The following is an 18999-nucleotide window of genomic DNA, read 5'->3' as shown; positions in this document are numbered from 1 at the left end:
ACCTTGCTGAGCTCCTCGTTTCTGGCGCGAGAGGCGACCAGGTCTTCATGTATCCTTGCCTGCTCGACGCGCGAGGCTTCTACAGTGGCCTGCAATGAGCGCATCATTTCTGCCATCTGCGCCATGGTCATGGCGGCGTCGCCTTCAGCTGCGACGGGAGCCACTGGACTGGAACGATTACTTCTCATCTTTCTCATTAACTTCAGCGAACCACAGAAACACAACAAATAACACTTCAACCACGAACGAATCAGCGATCGATCGGAGAAGATTCAAGAAACCGTGCAAGAATCCAAGAACACCGCAAACCTTCGCAGAAAACCACCAAAGAACTCGAACTTCCACCAGACAGATTGCGCGCAAGCAACAAAAAACCTCACTCCACCGATTGAAAGACAAGCAAACGGTTTAAAACACAAACTTCACCGAACGAAACTCAAAGAAACCAAAAACGACGGTTGCACCAGCACACAACCGCGCAGAAAACCTCGAAAACCTCCACGAACTCACGCTGTGGATGGGAGCACGTTTTACACGACCCCACGGTGGGCGCCTGATGATCCTGCCTGTTGACCGGAGCGCTGGAGAATGCCTCGTCAAAGGATCGACGTGCGCGCCGCTTCTCACTTCCGTTCCTCCTCTGGATCTATCTCAAGAACCTGCAAAGAAACGATACGGCGCCGCTGCGGCCGATCGCACTCCGACGCTCAAGTCAGTGACGGTATCACCAAATACTAAGAACTGGAACCGTGCAAATCTCTCTCACAAACAGCTCTGTCACTCGCAAGCGTAAAGTGTATGAACTGAACGTGCGTACCTTAGAAAATCTGTTAGGAACTCTTATATACCTGGTGATTTTCTCTCTCCTGGCAGTTACTGACTTGGACACGTGGCTCGTATCCAACCGTACACGTGCCATCATCTGGAGGCTCCCTGACTTGGCGCTACTTCTACTCTCATTTTGGCTAAGTTACCTATGCATGGTGCTGCCCAGTGCCTAGCTAACTCAGGAGTGCGATCCCTACTGAAACTGGCGAGTTAGGGTCTTCATACACCTTCCCTGTGGTCTCGCCGGCCGCCTTCATAATCTGCTTCTCCTTCCTCTTCGGCAATGTGATTATTCTGGCGATCTCCTTCTTCTTCTGCTTCTCCTGCCTGGTCGCCCGAGTCTACATCTGGCGACTTCGTCCTTAACCTGGCGATCGCCTATTCTGGTAAGCTGGAGATCGGAACACGCCAACTTAACTATCGGCGACTACACGTGCCTCCCGACTTCCTTCCCAACTGCCAACCTGGCGCCTTGTCAACGCGCCTATACTGTACCAGGATGCCACGTCATCGCATCCGACCTCCAGGGCGGTACAATAAGAAACAAAAATGGAGTAAGAGGATCACCTTGCCTCAAGCCCTTTAGAGGAGAGGATTCCTTAGTTGGGCTCCCATTAATAAGAACAGAAACAGTTGCAGATTCCAAAAAAGCTTTAATCCACAGGATCAACTTATCACAAAATCCCAACCTGGCTAACATGTAATACATAAACTCCCACTTCACTGAATTGTATGCCTTCTCGTAGTCCACCTTAAAAACTACGCAAGACTTCTTCTTCCTCTTTACTTCCTCTAATACCTCATTAGCCACAAGGACACTATCCATTAATCCCCTACCTTCAAGGAAAGCAGATTGCCTAGAGTCGATAACTTTATTGGTCACCTTTTTAACCTCAAAGAAAGGAACTTTAAAATAATTTTATATAAGCACCCAACAAGAAAAATAGGTCTAAAATCATCAACCTATTGAGGATTATCCGACTTAGGAACCAAATAGATGAAAGAAGAATTTGTGCCCCTGGGCCACTTTCCATATTTCGAAAACTCATTCTCAGCCAAGATGATATCCTTCTTGATAATATCCCAGCTAAATTTTAAAAAACCAAAGTCGTCCGAACCAGGGCTTTTCAAGCAATCACAACTCCAAACCAAATTCTTAATTTCTTCTTCCAAAAATACTTTACCCTCCTCTTTTCTTTCCCAAGCAACGTTTTGACTTCCCAATGGAGGGGTAATTCCACTATTGACAAAATTAATTACTTTATGTGCTCCACTAACACTAGAATTAATTACTTTATGTGCTCCACTAACGACATAATTAAATGCTTTGCATTCTCCACTGTTGACGGAATTAATTACTTTGCATGCATCACGTCTTGGCATCCCTCTCCCTCCGCTGTCAGACATTGCACGGTGACCTCCTCGCCATCATTTACTCTACCCGCACTCCATATTGAGAAACCTCTAAAATAGAGAACTCTTCTTCAAGGCTATCATCAAAACGTGCCTCGGAATCGCCCTTCGATTTTCACCCCACTTAGAGTGGAGGCATCCAAGAGGAGGGTCAGCCGCACAAATCTTTTCTTCTAAGGACACTTGTGTACCGACCAGTCCTCGATCATCGACTTCAGAGAAGATCTCAAACATCAGACATTGGTGTCAGATAGTAAAGAGGGGACACGTAAGGTGGGCCCCCAAAATCATATTAGTTATTAGATGAAACACTCATATATAAGAAAGCCTAAGTCACGAGGGATCCATGCACGTGGGGTGTATGGCGCATTCGGGCGCGACATAAGTAAAGAACCCTTGGAGGCGCCAAGGCCCATTAGGGTTAGGGTTTCAAAGGGTAGCCTGCATGCATGGCACGTGAACACTTAGGGCACCCATAGAATAGATGGCCCTGTAGCATGGATGCATGAGTTGGTACCTTGGTGGCCATTCTGTTAGTCGTTGCACTCCAATTAAGGGAAGTCTTATGTGCCAGATTATGCTAAGATTGTGTAATAGCGGCACAGGGACATTCTCCAAGGAACCCTAGACCTGGGTAACAAAACAAAAGTAAACCCTAGTTGCAACCTATATAAAGGGTGCTAAGAACCCTAGCAAGGTACATGGTTTCTAAGGCTGAAACTACTTTATACACTCATTGTTTCTTTGCCCCAATACTGACTTGAGCGTCGGAGTGCAAACGACCGTCAAGGCGCCTTTTGTCTTTGCAGGTGAGAGATTCTTCAACCAAGGAAGTTCGATTCTCAGAAGGAGATAAGTGGGCCAGAGACTGTCGTTCGAGTCAACCGGCGAGCGAGTCAACCAACGATAACAACTTGATACAAAGTATCGATAATCCTTACATTTTTAACTAAATTTGCCACCTCACCCACCGGAATTCTGATATGTAACCTTGCAATTTTTAAAACCTCCCAAGCGCTGGTTGCCTCGTCCACTTTGAATAACAAACCAACTAGAGCTCCAATCAACTCAAAACACTGTCTGTTCCAGAGCGTCAACGGGATACCTCAGCATCAGACTTAGGCGAGCTTTTCAGTTCCCACAAAAGATTCGGACCAGAGGAAGAGTGAATTGAAAAAACCGTCTAACCACTCTTTGTTTTCTTCAATAAGCTTCTCAAGAGAGTTTGAAGATTCACTTGACAAAAGGATGAACTGTTCCCCCAGTGATCTAACCCTCACAAAACTAAGCCCTCCCAAGAATAAGCACTCTTTCACTGTCTAAACATTAGAAGCTTTAGACAACCTCCCGACATAACACTTCTCCAACCACGAAGGGGATTCAACCTTGACACTATGAGAAATCAAATTTTCATCCAAAACCGAAGCCTTCAAAGGAGGACTCTCACACCCGCTCTTGACCACCTGGACGAAAGAATGTTTTTGTTTTCTCTGGATCCACACATTCCGAGTTGTTAAAGACCCCCGCTTAGGATTCCACTCTTTTTTTTTGGATATTCACGTTTACTGTATTTCAACTTGTTAACCCGCAGTTTCAATAACCGATCCAGATAGAGTCTAACTGTCTTTCCAACACATCCACATCCCTTATACTCTGGAATTTTACAAACCCAAAACGCTGATTCCTAGCGTTTAGCTTTCTGGAGATAAAAACATCTAAGACTCGTCCCCATCTTTGGAAAATTTTCCAAAGATCCTTTTCGAAATAATCTGGTGGAAAATTTGTGAAGAAAAATGAAGTATCCACCATAGATTGAACACTCTTTTCTCAACTGAAACACTCAACCTCACCGGAAAACACTCAACAAACCATTCTCTCTCTAAAGAGACATACAACTCAAGAACCCTAACTTGCCACAACTATCTAAACAACGACTTAAAATTCAAAGTCCAACCTCGTCACCCTATCAACAACTATTAATTGAGTACATACATATAAGAGGTTCTAGGCACCAATCAGAGAATGAGAAACTCGCTGAAGGTACCTTTGACGAGATCCAAGACCAAACTTTAACCTATGCCAAGGAGAAAATTTCGGAATAGTCTACCACTCCTTCATTGAATAAACAATTATTCTTATGCCTCCAAATCTTGCTTACCAACACAATCCAAACATTACCCAAAATAAGATTAATTGAAGTGGTCGCATCAAGAATTTTAAACTACTCGAAATGTGACCCAGGAGAGAGAAGATTTATCGAACTCACTTCTAACCAAGCGTAACAAAGATTTCAAGCTAGCCAAGCGACTCTACAACCGAAGAACATATGACTTGTCGACACTCCTCTGACACCCTACACAAACAACAAAGATTGCTCTCAACCTAAACCCCTCGTCTCTCCAAGTTGACCTTGGTAGCAATCTTGTTTTCAATCACCCTACAAGTAGTGACATGAGCTGAAGGAAGAGCCTTAATCCTTCAGAAAAAGTTGTACATCCCCAAACAATCCTTTTTTTCCTCTCCCCTTAATAAACTGTAAGTAGACTTGACATAAAAATTTTCAGGCTCATAGTCTCCAAGGCGAGGCTCTTAGAGGATACCACCTCAAACAACTGGCATACCTGAGATTCTTCCCAGCAAAAAACTCCCCTCTGCAAGTTAAGTTCCACTACCAAACATTATTGACCCAAACTCCGCAGTTGCTTAACTTTGCCTCCTTATTGTCAAATAGAGAAAACAACCTCAGGAATCTATTTTTCAAGACTCCAGATCCTACCCAGAACAAAATATTTGTCCCTTTTCCAACCTTCCAATTACAACCGTCTTCAAACTTCCTCCCCACTCCTCTGACTTCCAAATCTACTTCAAATCTCTGCACCACAAAGAGGGTTTGTTGTTCCTGACCCTAAACCCTAAACCTATTTTCCTTAATGATATGAATTCAAATAGAAATAACAATAAAATTGGGAATTTAGGATTACGGAACGGAATAAATTCAAAACAGTAACAATAGAAACCTGGATAAAGGATGGTGCCACAAAAAAAGTTTGATAAGCCTAAGGATGATCGTCACAAGAATTGGTGGATTCTTGATAAGATCGCAAGATGCAGGGAAAAACCTTAGCAGAGAAACACTCTCTAAAATTGTCAAAATATTCGTTTCCCTGTTATGAGTTCCAACAGTGTATAAATTACAAATTTAGCTAGAGGTCTTTTCTTGTTTGTAAGAAAATAAGACAATATTACAATACTTATATTTCAAGAATGATCATTTGTCCCAGTGGTTAGGTTGATACTCTGTACTTGGTCCTGAGTTCAAATCCTAACTCCAAATAAAATAATAATATTATTTTATTTTAATATTCCAATCTTGTTGTGCGTGTAATCAACTTAGTCTTTTTAAAATGTGGGCCTCCAAAAGATTAGCCGCCCTTGGGCTTGGATGTCCGCATCATTCCCTCCCTCTTGAGAAAGACCTTGGAGGATGTCTGCATCATTCCCTCCCTCTTGAAAAAGACTTGAAGTTAAATCCAAAGCTTCATCACCTGTAGTAAAAGGAGACAAATCAGACACATTAAAAGTGCTACTCATATTGTACTTACCTGGATGATCAATCTTGTAGGCATTGTCATTAATCATTTCTGACACTTGAAAAGGTCCATCCCATTTAGGTTGAAGCTTGGATTTTCTTTGTCTAGTTAACATTTTTTTCCTCATGTGTACTCAGACCCCACCTCCAGGATCAAAGATTACTTTCTTTCTTCCTTTGTTAGCTTGTTTAGAAGAACCTTCACCTTTTTCTTCAACTTGTGCTTCAACCTTTTTATGTTGCTTTCTCACATTGTCAACCTTAGCCTGTGTATCTTTATGCTTTAACACCAACATCGGCCTCTCCCCCAGCTCCAACACCGCTAGTCCAAGCAACACCCTTGGCGGTCGCGCTCCCTGTGGTTGAAGGCAGCGAGCCCAACTTCATAGAGAACCCTCCAAGCGCCTCCACGCCGTTTGTATCTGCTGGAGAGGGTCCTCCTTCAACCACCTCTATTGCTGGGGCCGCACCAGGTGGAGATGAAGGTGCCCACAACTCGCCAATTCTCATAACCGAATCTCCCACTTCACCACCACGCCAATAAGCCCCCCTCGCTCTACCAATTCAAGAGGATGGTGGTGAAAGTCAGCACCAGTCCTTCAGCACCTCCACCAACAACAGCTGCAAGCCTTCCCCCCCGATCGAAGAGTTCTGGGGGCCCTTCACAGCTAAACTAAAGATGATGGCAGAGGACCTCCCTTCAATCATAACAAAGGCTGTGAAGAGCTCGAACAAGAGGCTTCAGGACGAGATCTCAATGCTCTAGGAGGAGAATCGCCTGATAAGGATTGAGGCAGAAAAATTGTCTTGCAATCTGATGATGGCAGAAAGCGATCACTCAAGGCTGGAGGACGCCATTAGAGTTGAGCTGAGGGGCGCACGCAAGGAGGCCTCCAATCTGCGCCAGAAACTGCACCTCCTAGCTCAAGAGAAAATCGAGCTGGAGAGTAAGCTGGTTCCCTACAGGCTCAAGGTGGCCAACTTGGAGGCATCAATAAAAGCGGATGCAGCCAAGGTGGAGAACCTTGAGAAAAGGTCGGCTGATCGGGAGGTACTCCTGGGAAAGGTCAAGAAGGAAAGGGACGACTCCATGGCTGAGCTCGCCAAGGCTCAAGAGGAAAGCAAGAAAACTGCTGCAGAGCTGGCCCAGGCGCGGGACGAAGGAAAAAAGGTTGCTAAAGACCTTGCTCAAGCTCGCTTGGAAACTGAAGAACTGAAGAAACAAGCTGACGAACTGAAGCAACAAACTGAAAAGCTCGAGCAACAAACCGAAGAGCTCGGGCAAAGCTCCGCCCAAGTCCTTGCCGCCGGGTTCGACGCCGCCCTGGAGCAAATCGCTTGCCAGTACCCCGAGCTCGACCTCTCCATGGTGTAGATCTGCAACGAAGTGGTGGATGGGAAGATCGTGCCTTCTGAAGATTGATTGCTTCCCTCCACCACTTGTTTCCTGAGATTTAGCGCTTATTTCTGTTTGTACGACCTTTACTTGTAACAATTTTTTTCTTTTCTTCTTATGCATTTGAACTGATACCGCTTCTATTATAACTTCTTCCGCTTTTGCACCTCGTCTTTCTGTTTACTCCGCATTCTTTAACCTTCATATGCTTTCTTACTCGCACTTTGAACTTTAGCAAACCATCAATCTCATAACAACTCATCAAACTGTTAACTCGAAGCAAAGCTTGAGCAACTTATCAACTCTCAAACGATGACATTTTAATAACTTGTGAACTTAAGGTAACAAACTTCAGCGTGAAACTACATACTAAACAGCAAGTTTCAAACCAAACTGATATTTTAAGATGCAGTTCACCTGATCTGCTCCATCGAAGTGGGCCTTTACTCCTGTCATCGCCTGTGGTTCTTCTGATTGCCGTAGTATTCTGGCGATGTGGCCCTTCTCATCTTCGTAACTTGATCATTGTTCCCTCATCTGGGGGTAGAGGCGCTTTTCAGATCCTTCTCTACCTCCCTGAGTTTCAGAACAATGATCTGGTCTTACTGGGTCAATATTGATGTTTCACTTAAAAGGGAAAAGGCATTTCCTTCCTTTCCCACCACTTAAGGTCATAAACACCCCTGACTTTTCAGCTCATCTTGCCTGAACTCGCTCAACGGCGAGAAGGACTTTATCTGGCCTGAACTCGCTCAACGGCGAGAAGGACTTTATCTTGCCTGAACTCGTTCAACGGCGAGAAGGACTTTATCTGGCCTGAACTCGCTCAACGGCGAGGAGGACTTTATCTTGCCTGAACTCACTCAACGGCGAGAAGGACTTTATCTTGCCTGAACTCGCTCAACGGAGAGAAGGACTTTATCTAGTGCCTCTACTTTGCCCAGGAACTACATCTCCTCTTCCCTGGATGCACTAAGGACTTTTAATCTGTTCTCGCCTGCACTCGCACAAAGTCGAGGAGGACTTTTAATCTCTTTCTCGCCTCAGAACGCGCGAGGGCGTTGAGGTCTTTTAATCATTGCTGGTGCCTCCGATCGCCGAAAGACGATGAGGACTTTCAAACTTTAACTGTGCCGCCGATCGCCAAAAAGCGATGGGGACTTTAAAACTTTAACTGAGAGCATGCACTTTTTCTTCATTCAACACAAATATGCATGCAAACTCAAAAACGTAAGCTTGAAAATTCTTCTTTTATTGGGTGGCCTCATTAAAAGCCCTTCTTAGGGAAAAAAGAGTGCCCCCTTTAAACTGTTTTAACAGAAAGCTTGCAAATCTTTTCATGTTCGTTTCTACTTACAAAGCTTTAACTGTAATATAACTTGAGGTGTGTGGCGTTCCAAGTGCGAGGAATCGCCCCTCCTTCCAATGTTTCTAGGCGGTAGGCGCCGTTCCCGAGCGCCTCGGTTATTCTGAACGGTCCTGTCCACTTAGGCGATAACTTGTTTTCCATCTCGTACTGGTGGGCCTTCCTCATCACTAGGTCGCCCTCTTTAAACTGCCTTGGCATCACCTTCGAGTTGTATCTTCGTTCGATCCTCCTTTTCACTGCCTCGCCTTTTACTCTCGCCTCCTCCCTGACCTCATCCAGCAAATCCAGATTCAACCTTCTTTCTTCATTCGAGTGTTCCGCTACAAAGTGCTGGAATCTCGGCGAGCTCTCCTGGATTTCCACTGGAATCATTGCGTCGCATCCATAGACCAAGCTAAACGGGGTCTCGTGAGTTCCTGACTGCTCGGTGGTGTGGTACGCCTAGACTATGCGGGGTACCTCCTCAGCCCACGATCCCTTGGCTTTCTCTAGCCTTCTCTTCAAGCCTCTTAGCAACACCCGATTGGCGGACTCTACTTGGCCGTTTGTCTAAGGGTGCTCTACGGATGCAAACACCTGCTGAATTCCCACCTCTTCGCACAGTTTCTTCAGCAGGTGACTTGCAAACTGAGTCCCATTGTCTGACACCAGGCGCTTAGGCACACCAAACTGGCACACGATGTTCTTCCATACAAAGCTCTCGATCTTGTGTGCGGTGATCTGGGCTACTGGTTCTGCTTCGATCCACTTGGTGAAATATTCAATCGCCACCACCAAGTACTTCATCTGCCTGATCGCCAATGGGAAAGGTCCCAGGATGTCAATTCCCCACGTATGAAACGGCCAAGGGCTGTAAATCGACTTTAACTCTTCTGGAGGCGCTTTGTGCCAATCGGCGTGCTATTGACATTGCTTGCAACACTATGCATACTTCTTGCAGTCCTCCCTCATTGTTGGCCAGTAGTAACCTGCACGGAGAGTTCTTGCAGCCAGAGCTCGACCCCCGACGCGACTTCCACATATCCCTTCATGGAGCTCGGCCATAATTCTTGTACATTTTTCCCCGTGCACACATTCCAGGAGTGGGTGTGTGAACCCAAACCTATACAACTCGCCATCAATCATGGTGAACTTGTTGGAGTTCTTCTTTACCTTCCTAGCCTCTGTCGGATCCAGCGGGAGAAGGCCATCTGCCAGGCAGCGCTGGTACTGGGTTATCCATGTGTCTGGCTCACGTGTGGCACAACCTTGCGTCATGTTCACCCTCTCCCCCCGACGTGCTCTTATTCTCGGCGATCTCAAGGTCTCCTGAGTCAAGGACCTGTGACTCCTCGCTGCTTTCTCCATCGACTTGCTTATCTGAAGAACCAGGTGGTCTGCCACAAATGCTCTAGGCATCTTCAGAGTTTCTTGGATCACCATCCTCTGCCTACCCCCCTTGCCCGAACTGGCGAGCTTAGCTAGCAAGTCTGCTCGGGCATTCTGCTCTCTGGGCACATGCACCACTTCAAACGAGACAAAGGAACCCTTCAACTCCTGCACATACTCCAAGTAAGCCGCCATTTGTGGATCCTTGGCCTGGAACTCGCCTGTTAATTGTCCCGTGACTAATAACGAGTCACTCTTAGCCATTAGCACCCTAGCTCCCATCTCTTTGGCCAGCAAGATTCCGGTGATCAACGCCTCATACTCTGCTTGACTGTTGTTGGCTTTGAAGGCAAACCTCAGGGACTGTTCTATCAGCACGCCGTTGGCCCCTTCTAGAATGACTCCAGCACCGCTACCCTGCTGGTTCGACGATCCGTCCACCGAGAGCACCCAACGAAAATCATCCCCTTCAACTCGTGTTGCTTCTGACCAGAGTTCGACCACAAAATCTGCCCCTTGATCGGACCTCGGGGCTCATACTTGATGTCGAACTCCGACAGCTCCACCGCCCACTTCACCATCCTCCCAGCTACATCAGGCTTCTTCAGGACTTTCTGGATGGGCAAGTCGTTCATCACCAGTATTGTAAAACTGTGAAAATAGTGGCGCAACCTCCTCGCCGAAAATACCACAGCCAGTGCAGCTTTCTCCAAGGCCTGATACCTCACCTCCGGGCCTTGCAACACCTTGCTGACGAAATAAATAGGCTTCTGAGCCTGGTCTTGGTCTTGGGCGAGCACCGCACTCACCGCCCTCTCAGTCACAGCAAAATACAACTTGAGAGGGGTTCCTACCAGGGGTTTGCACAAAACTGGCGGGCTCGCCAGGTACTCTTTAAGCCTGACGAAGGCCTCTTCGCACTCCTTCGTCCAGGCAAACTTATTGTTTCGCCTTAAACACTGGAAGTACGGATGGCCTTTCTCTCCGCTAGCTGATACGAAACGAGACAGGGTGACCATCCGACCTATAAGTTGCTGCACCTCCTTCACAGTAGCCGGGCTCCTCATTGCCAAAATGGCAGCACACTTATCAGGATTTGCCTCTATTCCTCTTTCAGTTAAGAGGAATCCCAAGAACTTCCCTGCCTCCACGCCAAAAATGCACTTCTCGGGGTTCAGCTTTAACCTGAACTTGGCGATTATGGTGAACAACTCCTCCAGGTCCGCAACGTGCTTGCTCTTTTCCGGCGAGGTCACGACCATATCATCCACGTACGCTTGCACATTCCTTCCCAGCATTGGTGCAAGTACCCTATCCATCAATCTTTGGTACGTGGCGCCCGCGTTCTTCAGCCCAAAGGGCATCACCTTGTAGCAGTAGCACGATCTCTCGGTCATGAAGGCGATCTTCTCTTCATCCATGGGATGCATCTTTATCTGGTTGTACCCTGAGAAGGCGTCCAGGAAACTGAGCAACTTACACCCTGCAGCGCTGTCGACCAGGGCGTCTATGCTTGGCAAAGGATACGAGTCCTTTGGGCAAGCCTTGTTCAGGTCAGTGAAGTCGATGCACATGCGCCACTTCCCATTGCTTTCCTTCACCAGCACGACATTGGCCAACCACTCAGGGTACTGGACTTCCCTGATATGGCCTGCGGCGAGGAGCTTCTGTGTTTCATCCCTGATCGCCTGCCTCCTCTCCTCGTTAAACTTCCTTCTTCTCTGCCGCACTGGTTTGACCTGGTTGTCCATTGCTAGGTGATGGCACAAGAAGTCGAGGTCGATTCCCGGCATGTCTGAAGCAGACCATGCAAAAGCATCCAGATGCCGCTCTATCACCTTGGCGATCTGGTCTTGGAGTTCAGCCTCCAAAGATCTTCCCAGCTTGAAGACCTTTCCTCCGATCTCCCTTTCGAGCCACTCTTCGACGGGTTTGGGTCTAGTTTCCCTGGCGATCACCGCCCTGGCGATTCCCAGTTCCCTCGCTTCCTCTGGGCGGTTCCTCGTCTCTTCTTCCCGATCGGCTTTCTCTCCCCTTGCTTCAGCGTCTACCATGACGACATCGCTGCCGGCGGTCGCCTCCATCGCCGTCGACCTGGGCTTCACACTGGGAGGCGGGGTGGTCGTGATGTAACTTACTGACCTCTTATTCTTCAGGCTATTCTCATAGCACTTCTTTGCTTCCTTCTGGTCATATTTGATGGTGATCACCACCCCCTCCATAGACGGCAACTTCACCTTCATGTGCCTGGTCGAGGGCACAACTCCTATTCTGTTGAGTGTCGGTCTTCCCAACAGAATGTTGTACGTTGAGGGAGCATTCACGACGAGGTACTTGATTTTCTCCGTCCTCGAGCCCGCCTCATCCGTGAATGTAGTTCTTAACTCGATGTACCCCCTGACCTCCACCTGATCCCCAGCAAAACCATACAAGCACCCTCCATAGGGCCTCAGCTGGTCGACGGGTAATTGCAGCTGTGTGAAAGTCGGCCAGAACATCACATTTGCCGAGCTTCCTTGGTCCACCAGTACCCGGTGAACCTTCCTTCCCGCTGTGACAAGCGAGATAACTATGGGATCGTTGTCGTGAGGCACAACGTCCCTGAGATCTTCTTTCGTGAACGTGATGTCCACATCTGGCGAGTGGTCCTCGAACATGTCCACCGTCATCACAGACCTTGCATATTTCTTCCTCTGTGATGCGGTGCATCCACCACCCGAGAAACCTCCAGCGATGGTGTGGATCTCTCAATGAGTGGGCATCTCATGCTGCTGAGCCTCACCACCCGCCGGCTGGGAGCTCGACGCGCCCCCCGTCCTCTTGTCCAGTAGGTAATCATTCAAGAAACCGCTCTTGACCAGGTCGTCGAGCTGGTACCCCAGTGCCAAACACGAATCAACGGTGTGACCAAAACTCTGGTGGAACTCGCACCAGGCGTCTGGTTTTGGTCCTAACACCTTGTCGCCCACTTTCTTAGGTGCCTTAAGCCTGGCTGCTATGTTGGGAATGGCGATCAGATCCGCCAACACCATGACAAACTTATGCTTTGGCGGGCGATTGTACTCCCTGGGGCGCCCTGGGCCCCTTCCCTTGTTTTTTCTTGGGTCATAAGGATGACGAGTCCTTTGATCCCTCTTGGCCGCCGCCGTCTCCAACACCCTCTGTGGCTGGATCCTGGTCTGGGCACGTGGCCTAGCAGGGGCCACGCTTCCTCTCTTCTCGGCGACTTCACTCTCGTCGGCGATGTGGGCCACCGCAAGTCGCCTAACCTCAGCAAACGTGGCGGGGTGAGCCCTAATCAGCGCCTCACAGAAAGGTCCCGGCAGCACGCCCTTTTTGAATGCGTATACCAGCATCTCCTCGTCTTTCGCAGGCGAGCGGACCATCTGTGCTCCAAAACGATTCAGATAGTCCCTGAGGGACTCTCCCTGGTATTGCCTTATGTCGAACAGGTCATAAGACACCCTGGGTGGCACCTTGTTCACAATGTACTGCTCGACGAAAAGCTTCGAAAACTGTTGGAAATTGGTTATGTGACCTGTAGGCAAGCTCACAAACCATTCCAGCGCTGTTCCCTGGAGCGTGCTCACAAACATTTTGCAATATACAGCATCCGAGCCTCCTGACAGCATCATCTGCGTGTGGAACGTGGTGAGATGTGCCTCAGGGTCTTCCACGCCGGTGAAAGTAGCCTTCACAGGTACCACGCTCGCAGGGATAGGCGTGTCTGTGATCGCCTGAGCAAACGGCATAGGGAAAACGCGAGGTGGCGACGACGGTGCGACCTCTTCAGCGACCGGGCGTCCTCTCTGCTCCTGAAGAGCTTGGCGCAACTCCTCAGTCACTTTGCTGAGCTCTTCATTCCTGGCCTGAGAGGCGACTAGGTCCTCATGCATCTTTGCTTGCTCTATGCGCGAGGCCTCCACATTCGCCTGCAGCGCACGCATGATCTCCATCATCTGCGCCATGGTCATGGCGCCTTCAGCAGTAACTGGCACAACGGGACTTGAACGGTTGCTTCTCATCTTTCTCATGAAAACTCGGCAAACCAAAGTTCGACGAACAAAACCTCCTCCAGCAACGATCGATCCAGCAATCAACCGGTTAGAAATTCTCAAACTCCCTAGAACCTCCGCAAACACAACTGCAACAGCACGCCGATAGATTCGGACGTCGAAACCTTCACAGAAACTTGCAACTTCACCACAAAACCACCGCTTCTCCAGCAAGCTCCCGATTCCCTAACCAGAAACACAATCGAACGGAAAAAAACACCGAACAACCGATTGAAAACCGCGCGAACAGCAAGAAACTCCAAGAAAACCGATCGAAAGCTTGAACGAACAGTGGAAAACCTCACACTACCGATTAAAACCCAAACGAACGGTAGAAACCTCGAATTCATCGAACAAAACTCGAACGAACGGTGGAAAACTCGAATTCACCGAACAAAAGCTTGAATGAACGGTGGAAAACTTGAAATCACCGAACAAAAGCTTGAATGAACGGTGGAAAATGGTTGCACCAGCACACAACCACACAGAAACTACAGAAACTCCAAGAACTCACAATGTGGATGGGGACAGGTTTTACACGGCCCCACGGTGGGCGCCTGATGATCCTGCCTGTTGACCAGAACGTAAGAGATCGGGGCACGCCAACTTAACGACTTGGTGACCGCCGGTTTAGGTATGCTAGAGATCGGGGCATGCCAACTTAACGACTGGCGACTACACGAGCCCCCTGACTTCCTTCCCTTCTGTCAGCCAGGTATCCCGTTCAACACGCCTATATTATAGCTTGCTGCCACGTCATCACTTCCGACTACCTGGGCGGTACAATTAGCATACAAATTTTTTGTTCTAAAAACATTTAAAACAGCACACAACTGTTCCTCATGTAATTCCAAACTAGTACTATAGATCAAGATGTCATCAAAATACACCACAACAAATTTGCTCAAAAATTTTCTCAAAACATGGTTCATTAATCTCATAAAAGTGCTTGGGGAATTTGTTAGCCCAAATGGCATCACACGCCACTCATACAATCCATATTTTGTTTTAAACGCAGTTTTCCATTCATCCCCCTCCCTAATCCTAATTTGATGGTAACCACTTCTTAAGTCAATTTTTGAAAATATACAAGCATCGTACAATTCATCCAATAAATCATCTAACCGAGGAATAGGGTGTCTATACTTGATGGTAATGTTATTGAGTGCTCTACAATCTGTGCACATCCTCCAAGAACCATCCTTTTTAGGCACCAAAATAACTGGATCAGCACAGGGGCTCATGCTCTCTTGCAGCCATCCTTTGTTCATCAGTTCTTCTACTTGAGTTTGGATCTCCTTTGTCTCTTGAGGGTTGCTTCTATAAGCTGGCCTATTAGGCAAAGATGCTCCTGGAAGAAGGTCAATGTGATGTTCAATTCCTCTTAGGGGTGGGAGTCCTCTAGGAACATCAGTTGGAAACACATCCTGGAATTCCTGCAACAAAGAATCAACACTAGAAATAAAATTAATTTTATTAGAATGGTCAGCAACCAAAGTATTGTTTTTGCAATAAAGTAAGTAAAGGGGTTTGCTAGAAAGTAGCAACTTTTTCACTTCATTCACTTTCAGTAATCCACTCATTTTTCTCTCATGTGTTTCTCTCTTTTTAGGTGTTTCACTCTTGCTCTGTTTAGGTGTTTCACTCATCTCTCTTTTCCCTTGGACTCTCTTTTCTCTCAATTTGATTTGATCCTCACACACCTCTCTAGGAGATAAGGGTTTGAGAATGATCTTCTTATTATTCTGCATAAAAGAGATTTTATTGGTGAAACCATCATGAATAGCCTTGGTGTCAAACTGCGACGGCCTCGCTAACAAAATGTGAGTTGCCTCCATTGGAACCACATCACACAAGACATTGTCATTATATTGTCCTATGGATAGGTTCACCTCCACTTACTTACTCACTGTCATCTCTCCATCTTCACTAAGCTATTGAAGCTTATATGGCCTTGGGTGCGGTTTTGTCTCCAAATTCAATTTGGTAACTAGTCTTGAGCTAGCTACATTGGTGCAAATTCCTCCATCAACTATGAGTGAACATATTTTCCCTTGAATGGAACATCTAGTATGGAAAATATTTTCCCTTTGGGTTTGGTCCAAAGCTTGCATTTTGCTTCCTAAAAGCCTTCGAATCATCAACAAATCACCCTCCAATGCATCCAACTCCACCTCTACATCCTCCTTCTCTTCTTCACTTAAAGGTTCACTGTCTATTTTTCCATTTGATAACATGTACATAGTTTTTTTTGTTGGACATTCCGCAACATAGTGTCCCCTTCCTAAGCATTTGAAACATTTTACATCACTTGTTGTACCGCCCTGGTGGTCGGGTGCGATGACGTGGCATCCTGCTACAGTGTAGGCGTGTTGACAAGGCGCCAGGTTGGCAGGTGGGAAGGAAGTCGGGAGGCACGTGTGGTCGCCGATTGTTAAGTTGGCGTGTTCCGATTTCCAGTTTACCAGAATAGGCGATCGCCAGGTTGAAGATGAAGTCGCCAGATGTAGACTCAGGCGACCAGGCAGTCGGAGATCGCCAGAATAAGCACATCGCCGAAGACGAAGGAGAAGCAGATTATGAAGGCGGCCGGCGAGACCACAGGGAAGGTGTATGAAGGCCCTAACTCGCCAGTTTCAGTAGAGATCGCACTCCTGAGTTAGCTATGCACTGGGCAGTACCATGCATAGGTAACTTAGCCAAAATGAGAATAGAAGCAGCGCCAAGTCAGGGAGCCTCCAGATGATGGCACGTGTACAGTTGGATGCGAGCCACGTGTCCAAGTCTGTAACTGCCAGGAGAGAGAAAACCACCAGGTATATAAGAGTTCTTAACAGATTTTCTAAGGTACGCGCGCGTTCAGTTCATACACTTTACGCTTGCGAGTGACAGAGCTGTTCGTGAGAGAGAGAGTTTGCACGGTTCCAGTTCTTAGTATTTGGTGATACCGTCACTGACTTAAGCGTCGGAGTGCGATCGGCCGCAGCGGCGCCGTATCGTTTCTTTGCAGGTTCTTGAGATAGATCCAGAGGAGGAACGGAAGTGAAAAGCGGCGCGCACGTCGATCCTTTGACGAGGCATTCTCCAGCGCTCCGGTCAACAGGCAGGATCATCAGGCGCCCACCGTGGGACCGTGTAAAACGTGCTCCCATCCACAGCGTGAGTTCGTGGAAGTTTTCGAGGTTTTCTGCGCGGTTGTGTGCTGGTGCAACCGTCGTTTGCAGTTTCTTTGAGTTTCGTTCGGTGAGTTTGTGTTTTGTGCCGTTTGTTTGTCTTTCAATCGGTGGAGTGAGGTCTTTTGTTGCTTGCGCGCGATCTGTCTGGTGGAAGTTAGAGTTCTTTGGTGGTTTTCTGCGAAGGTTTGCGGTGTTCTTGGGTTCTTGCGCAGTTTCTTGAGTTTTCTCCGATTGATCGCTGATTCGTTCGTGGTTGAAGTGTTATTTGCTGTATTTCTGTGGTTCGCTGAAGTTAATGAGAAAGATGAGAAGCAATCGTTCCAGTCCCGTGGCTCCCGTCGCAGCTGAAGGCGACGCCGCCATGACCATGGCGCAGATGGCAGAAATGATGCGCTCGTTGCAGGCGACTGTGGAAGCCTCGCGCGTGGAGCAGGCAAGGATACATGAAGACCTGGTCGCCTCTCGCGCCAGGAACGAGGAGCTCAGCAAGGTAGCTGAGGAGCTGCGTCGAGCTCTTCAGGAGCAGCAGGGTCGTTCTTCAGCTGAAGAGGTGGCACCGTCGACGCCACCTCGTGTTTTCCCAATGCCTTTCATTCAGGCGATTACCGACACGCCAATTCCCACGAGCGTGGTTCCGGTTAAAGCTGTTTTTACCGGCGTGGAGGATCCAGAGGCTCATCTGACCACGTTCCACACACAGATGATGCTGTTGGGAGGGTCGGACGCCGTCTACTGTAAGATGTTCGTGAGCACGCTCCAGGGAACGGCGATGGAGTGGTTTGTGAGCCTGCCTAATGGCCACATAACTAATTTTCAACAATTCTCGAAAATCTTTGTCGAGCAGTATATCGTGAACAAGGCACCGCCCAGGGTGTCCTATGATCTGTTTGATATAAGGCAGTACCATGGGGAGTCCCTCAGAGACTACCTCAATCGCTTCGGAGCGCAGATGGTCAGATCGCCGGCCAAGGATGAAGAAATGCTGGTCTATGCCTTCAAGAAGGGCGTGCAACCAGGGCCATTCTGCAAGGCCTTGATCAGGGCTCATCCAGCAACGTTTGCTGAAGTCAGGCGACTTGCGGTGGCCCACATCGCCGACGAGAGTGAAGTCGCCGAGAAGAGAGGCAGCGTGGCTCCCGCCAGGCCACGCGCCCAGACCAGGATCCAGCCACAGAGGGTGCTGGAAACGGCAGCGGCGGCCAGAAAAGACCAAAGGACTCGCTATCCTTACGATAGGAGAAATAAGGGAAGAAGCCAAGCGCGCCAACCGCCAGCACGCCAACAACCAGCACGCCGAGAGTACAATCGCCCGCCTAAGCACAAATTCGTCATGGGACTAGCGGACCTGATCGCTATCCCTAACATATCTGCTAGGTTGAAGGCGCCCGAGAAGGTGGGCGACAAGGTGCTGGGGTCAAAACCGGACGCCTGGTGCGAGTTCCACCAGTGCTTTGGCCACAACCTGGACTCGTGTTTGTCTTTAGGATACCAGCTCGACGATCTGGTTAAGAGCGGGTTCCTAAACGACTATCTGCTGGACAGAAGGACCGGAGGAGCGTCGAGTTCCCAGCCGGCAGGTGGAGAAGCCCAGCAACACGAGATGCCAATCCATGGGGAGATCCACACCATTGCAGGGGGTTTCTCAGGTGGTGGATGCACCGCATCGCAGAGGAAAAAGTATGCGCGATCGGTGATGGCAGTGGACATGTTTGAAGATCACTCACCGGAGGTGGACATTACGTTCACAAAGCAGGATCTTCGGGACGTTGTGCCTCATGACAACGATCCCATTGTTATTTCGTTGA

The 18999-nt window shown here is 48.2% G+C and overlaps 1 protein-coding gene and 1 pseudogene across 2 annotated transcripts in view; both read right to left on the bottom strand.

The window, feature by feature from the left end:
- The window catches only part of LOC137816615 (uncharacterized), a 28624-nt gene extending 22666 nt beyond the window's left edge, over nt 1-5958 (bottom strand). The window contains exons 1-3 of the mRNA XM_068619831.2: nt 5844-5958; nt 5718-5786; nt 1396-1665 (exon numbers count right to left, since the gene is read on the bottom strand). Coding sequence (XP_068475932.2) covers nt 1396-1665; nt 5718-5786; nt 5844-5958 — 454 coding nt within the window. The remainder of the gene's footprint in view (nt 1-1395; nt 1666-5717; nt 5787-5843) is intronic.
- A 6-nt stretch (nt 5959-5964) lies between these two features.
- On the bottom strand, nt 5965-16255 carry LOC150024705 (uncharacterized; annotated as a pseudogene). The gene is made up of 2 exons (XR_016516155.1): nt 14792-16255; nt 5965-6186 (listed from the first exon to the last, which is right to left on the bottom strand). The product of XR_016516155.1 is annotated as an uncharacterized LOC150024705 (transcript).
- Nucleotides 16256-18999: the final 2744 nt, after the last annotated feature.

This window comes from Phaseolus vulgaris, chromosome 10 (genome assembly GCF_051622355.1).
Source record: "Phaseolus vulgaris cultivar YP4 chromosome 10, ASM5162235v1, whole genome shotgun sequence".
NCBI classification, from domain to species: domain Eukaryota; kingdom Viridiplantae; phylum Streptophyta; class Magnoliopsida; order Fabales; family Fabaceae; genus Phaseolus; species Phaseolus vulgaris.
Note: the sequence above shows the minus strand (reverse complement) of the source record. Positions and strands in the feature narration are given on the sequence as shown.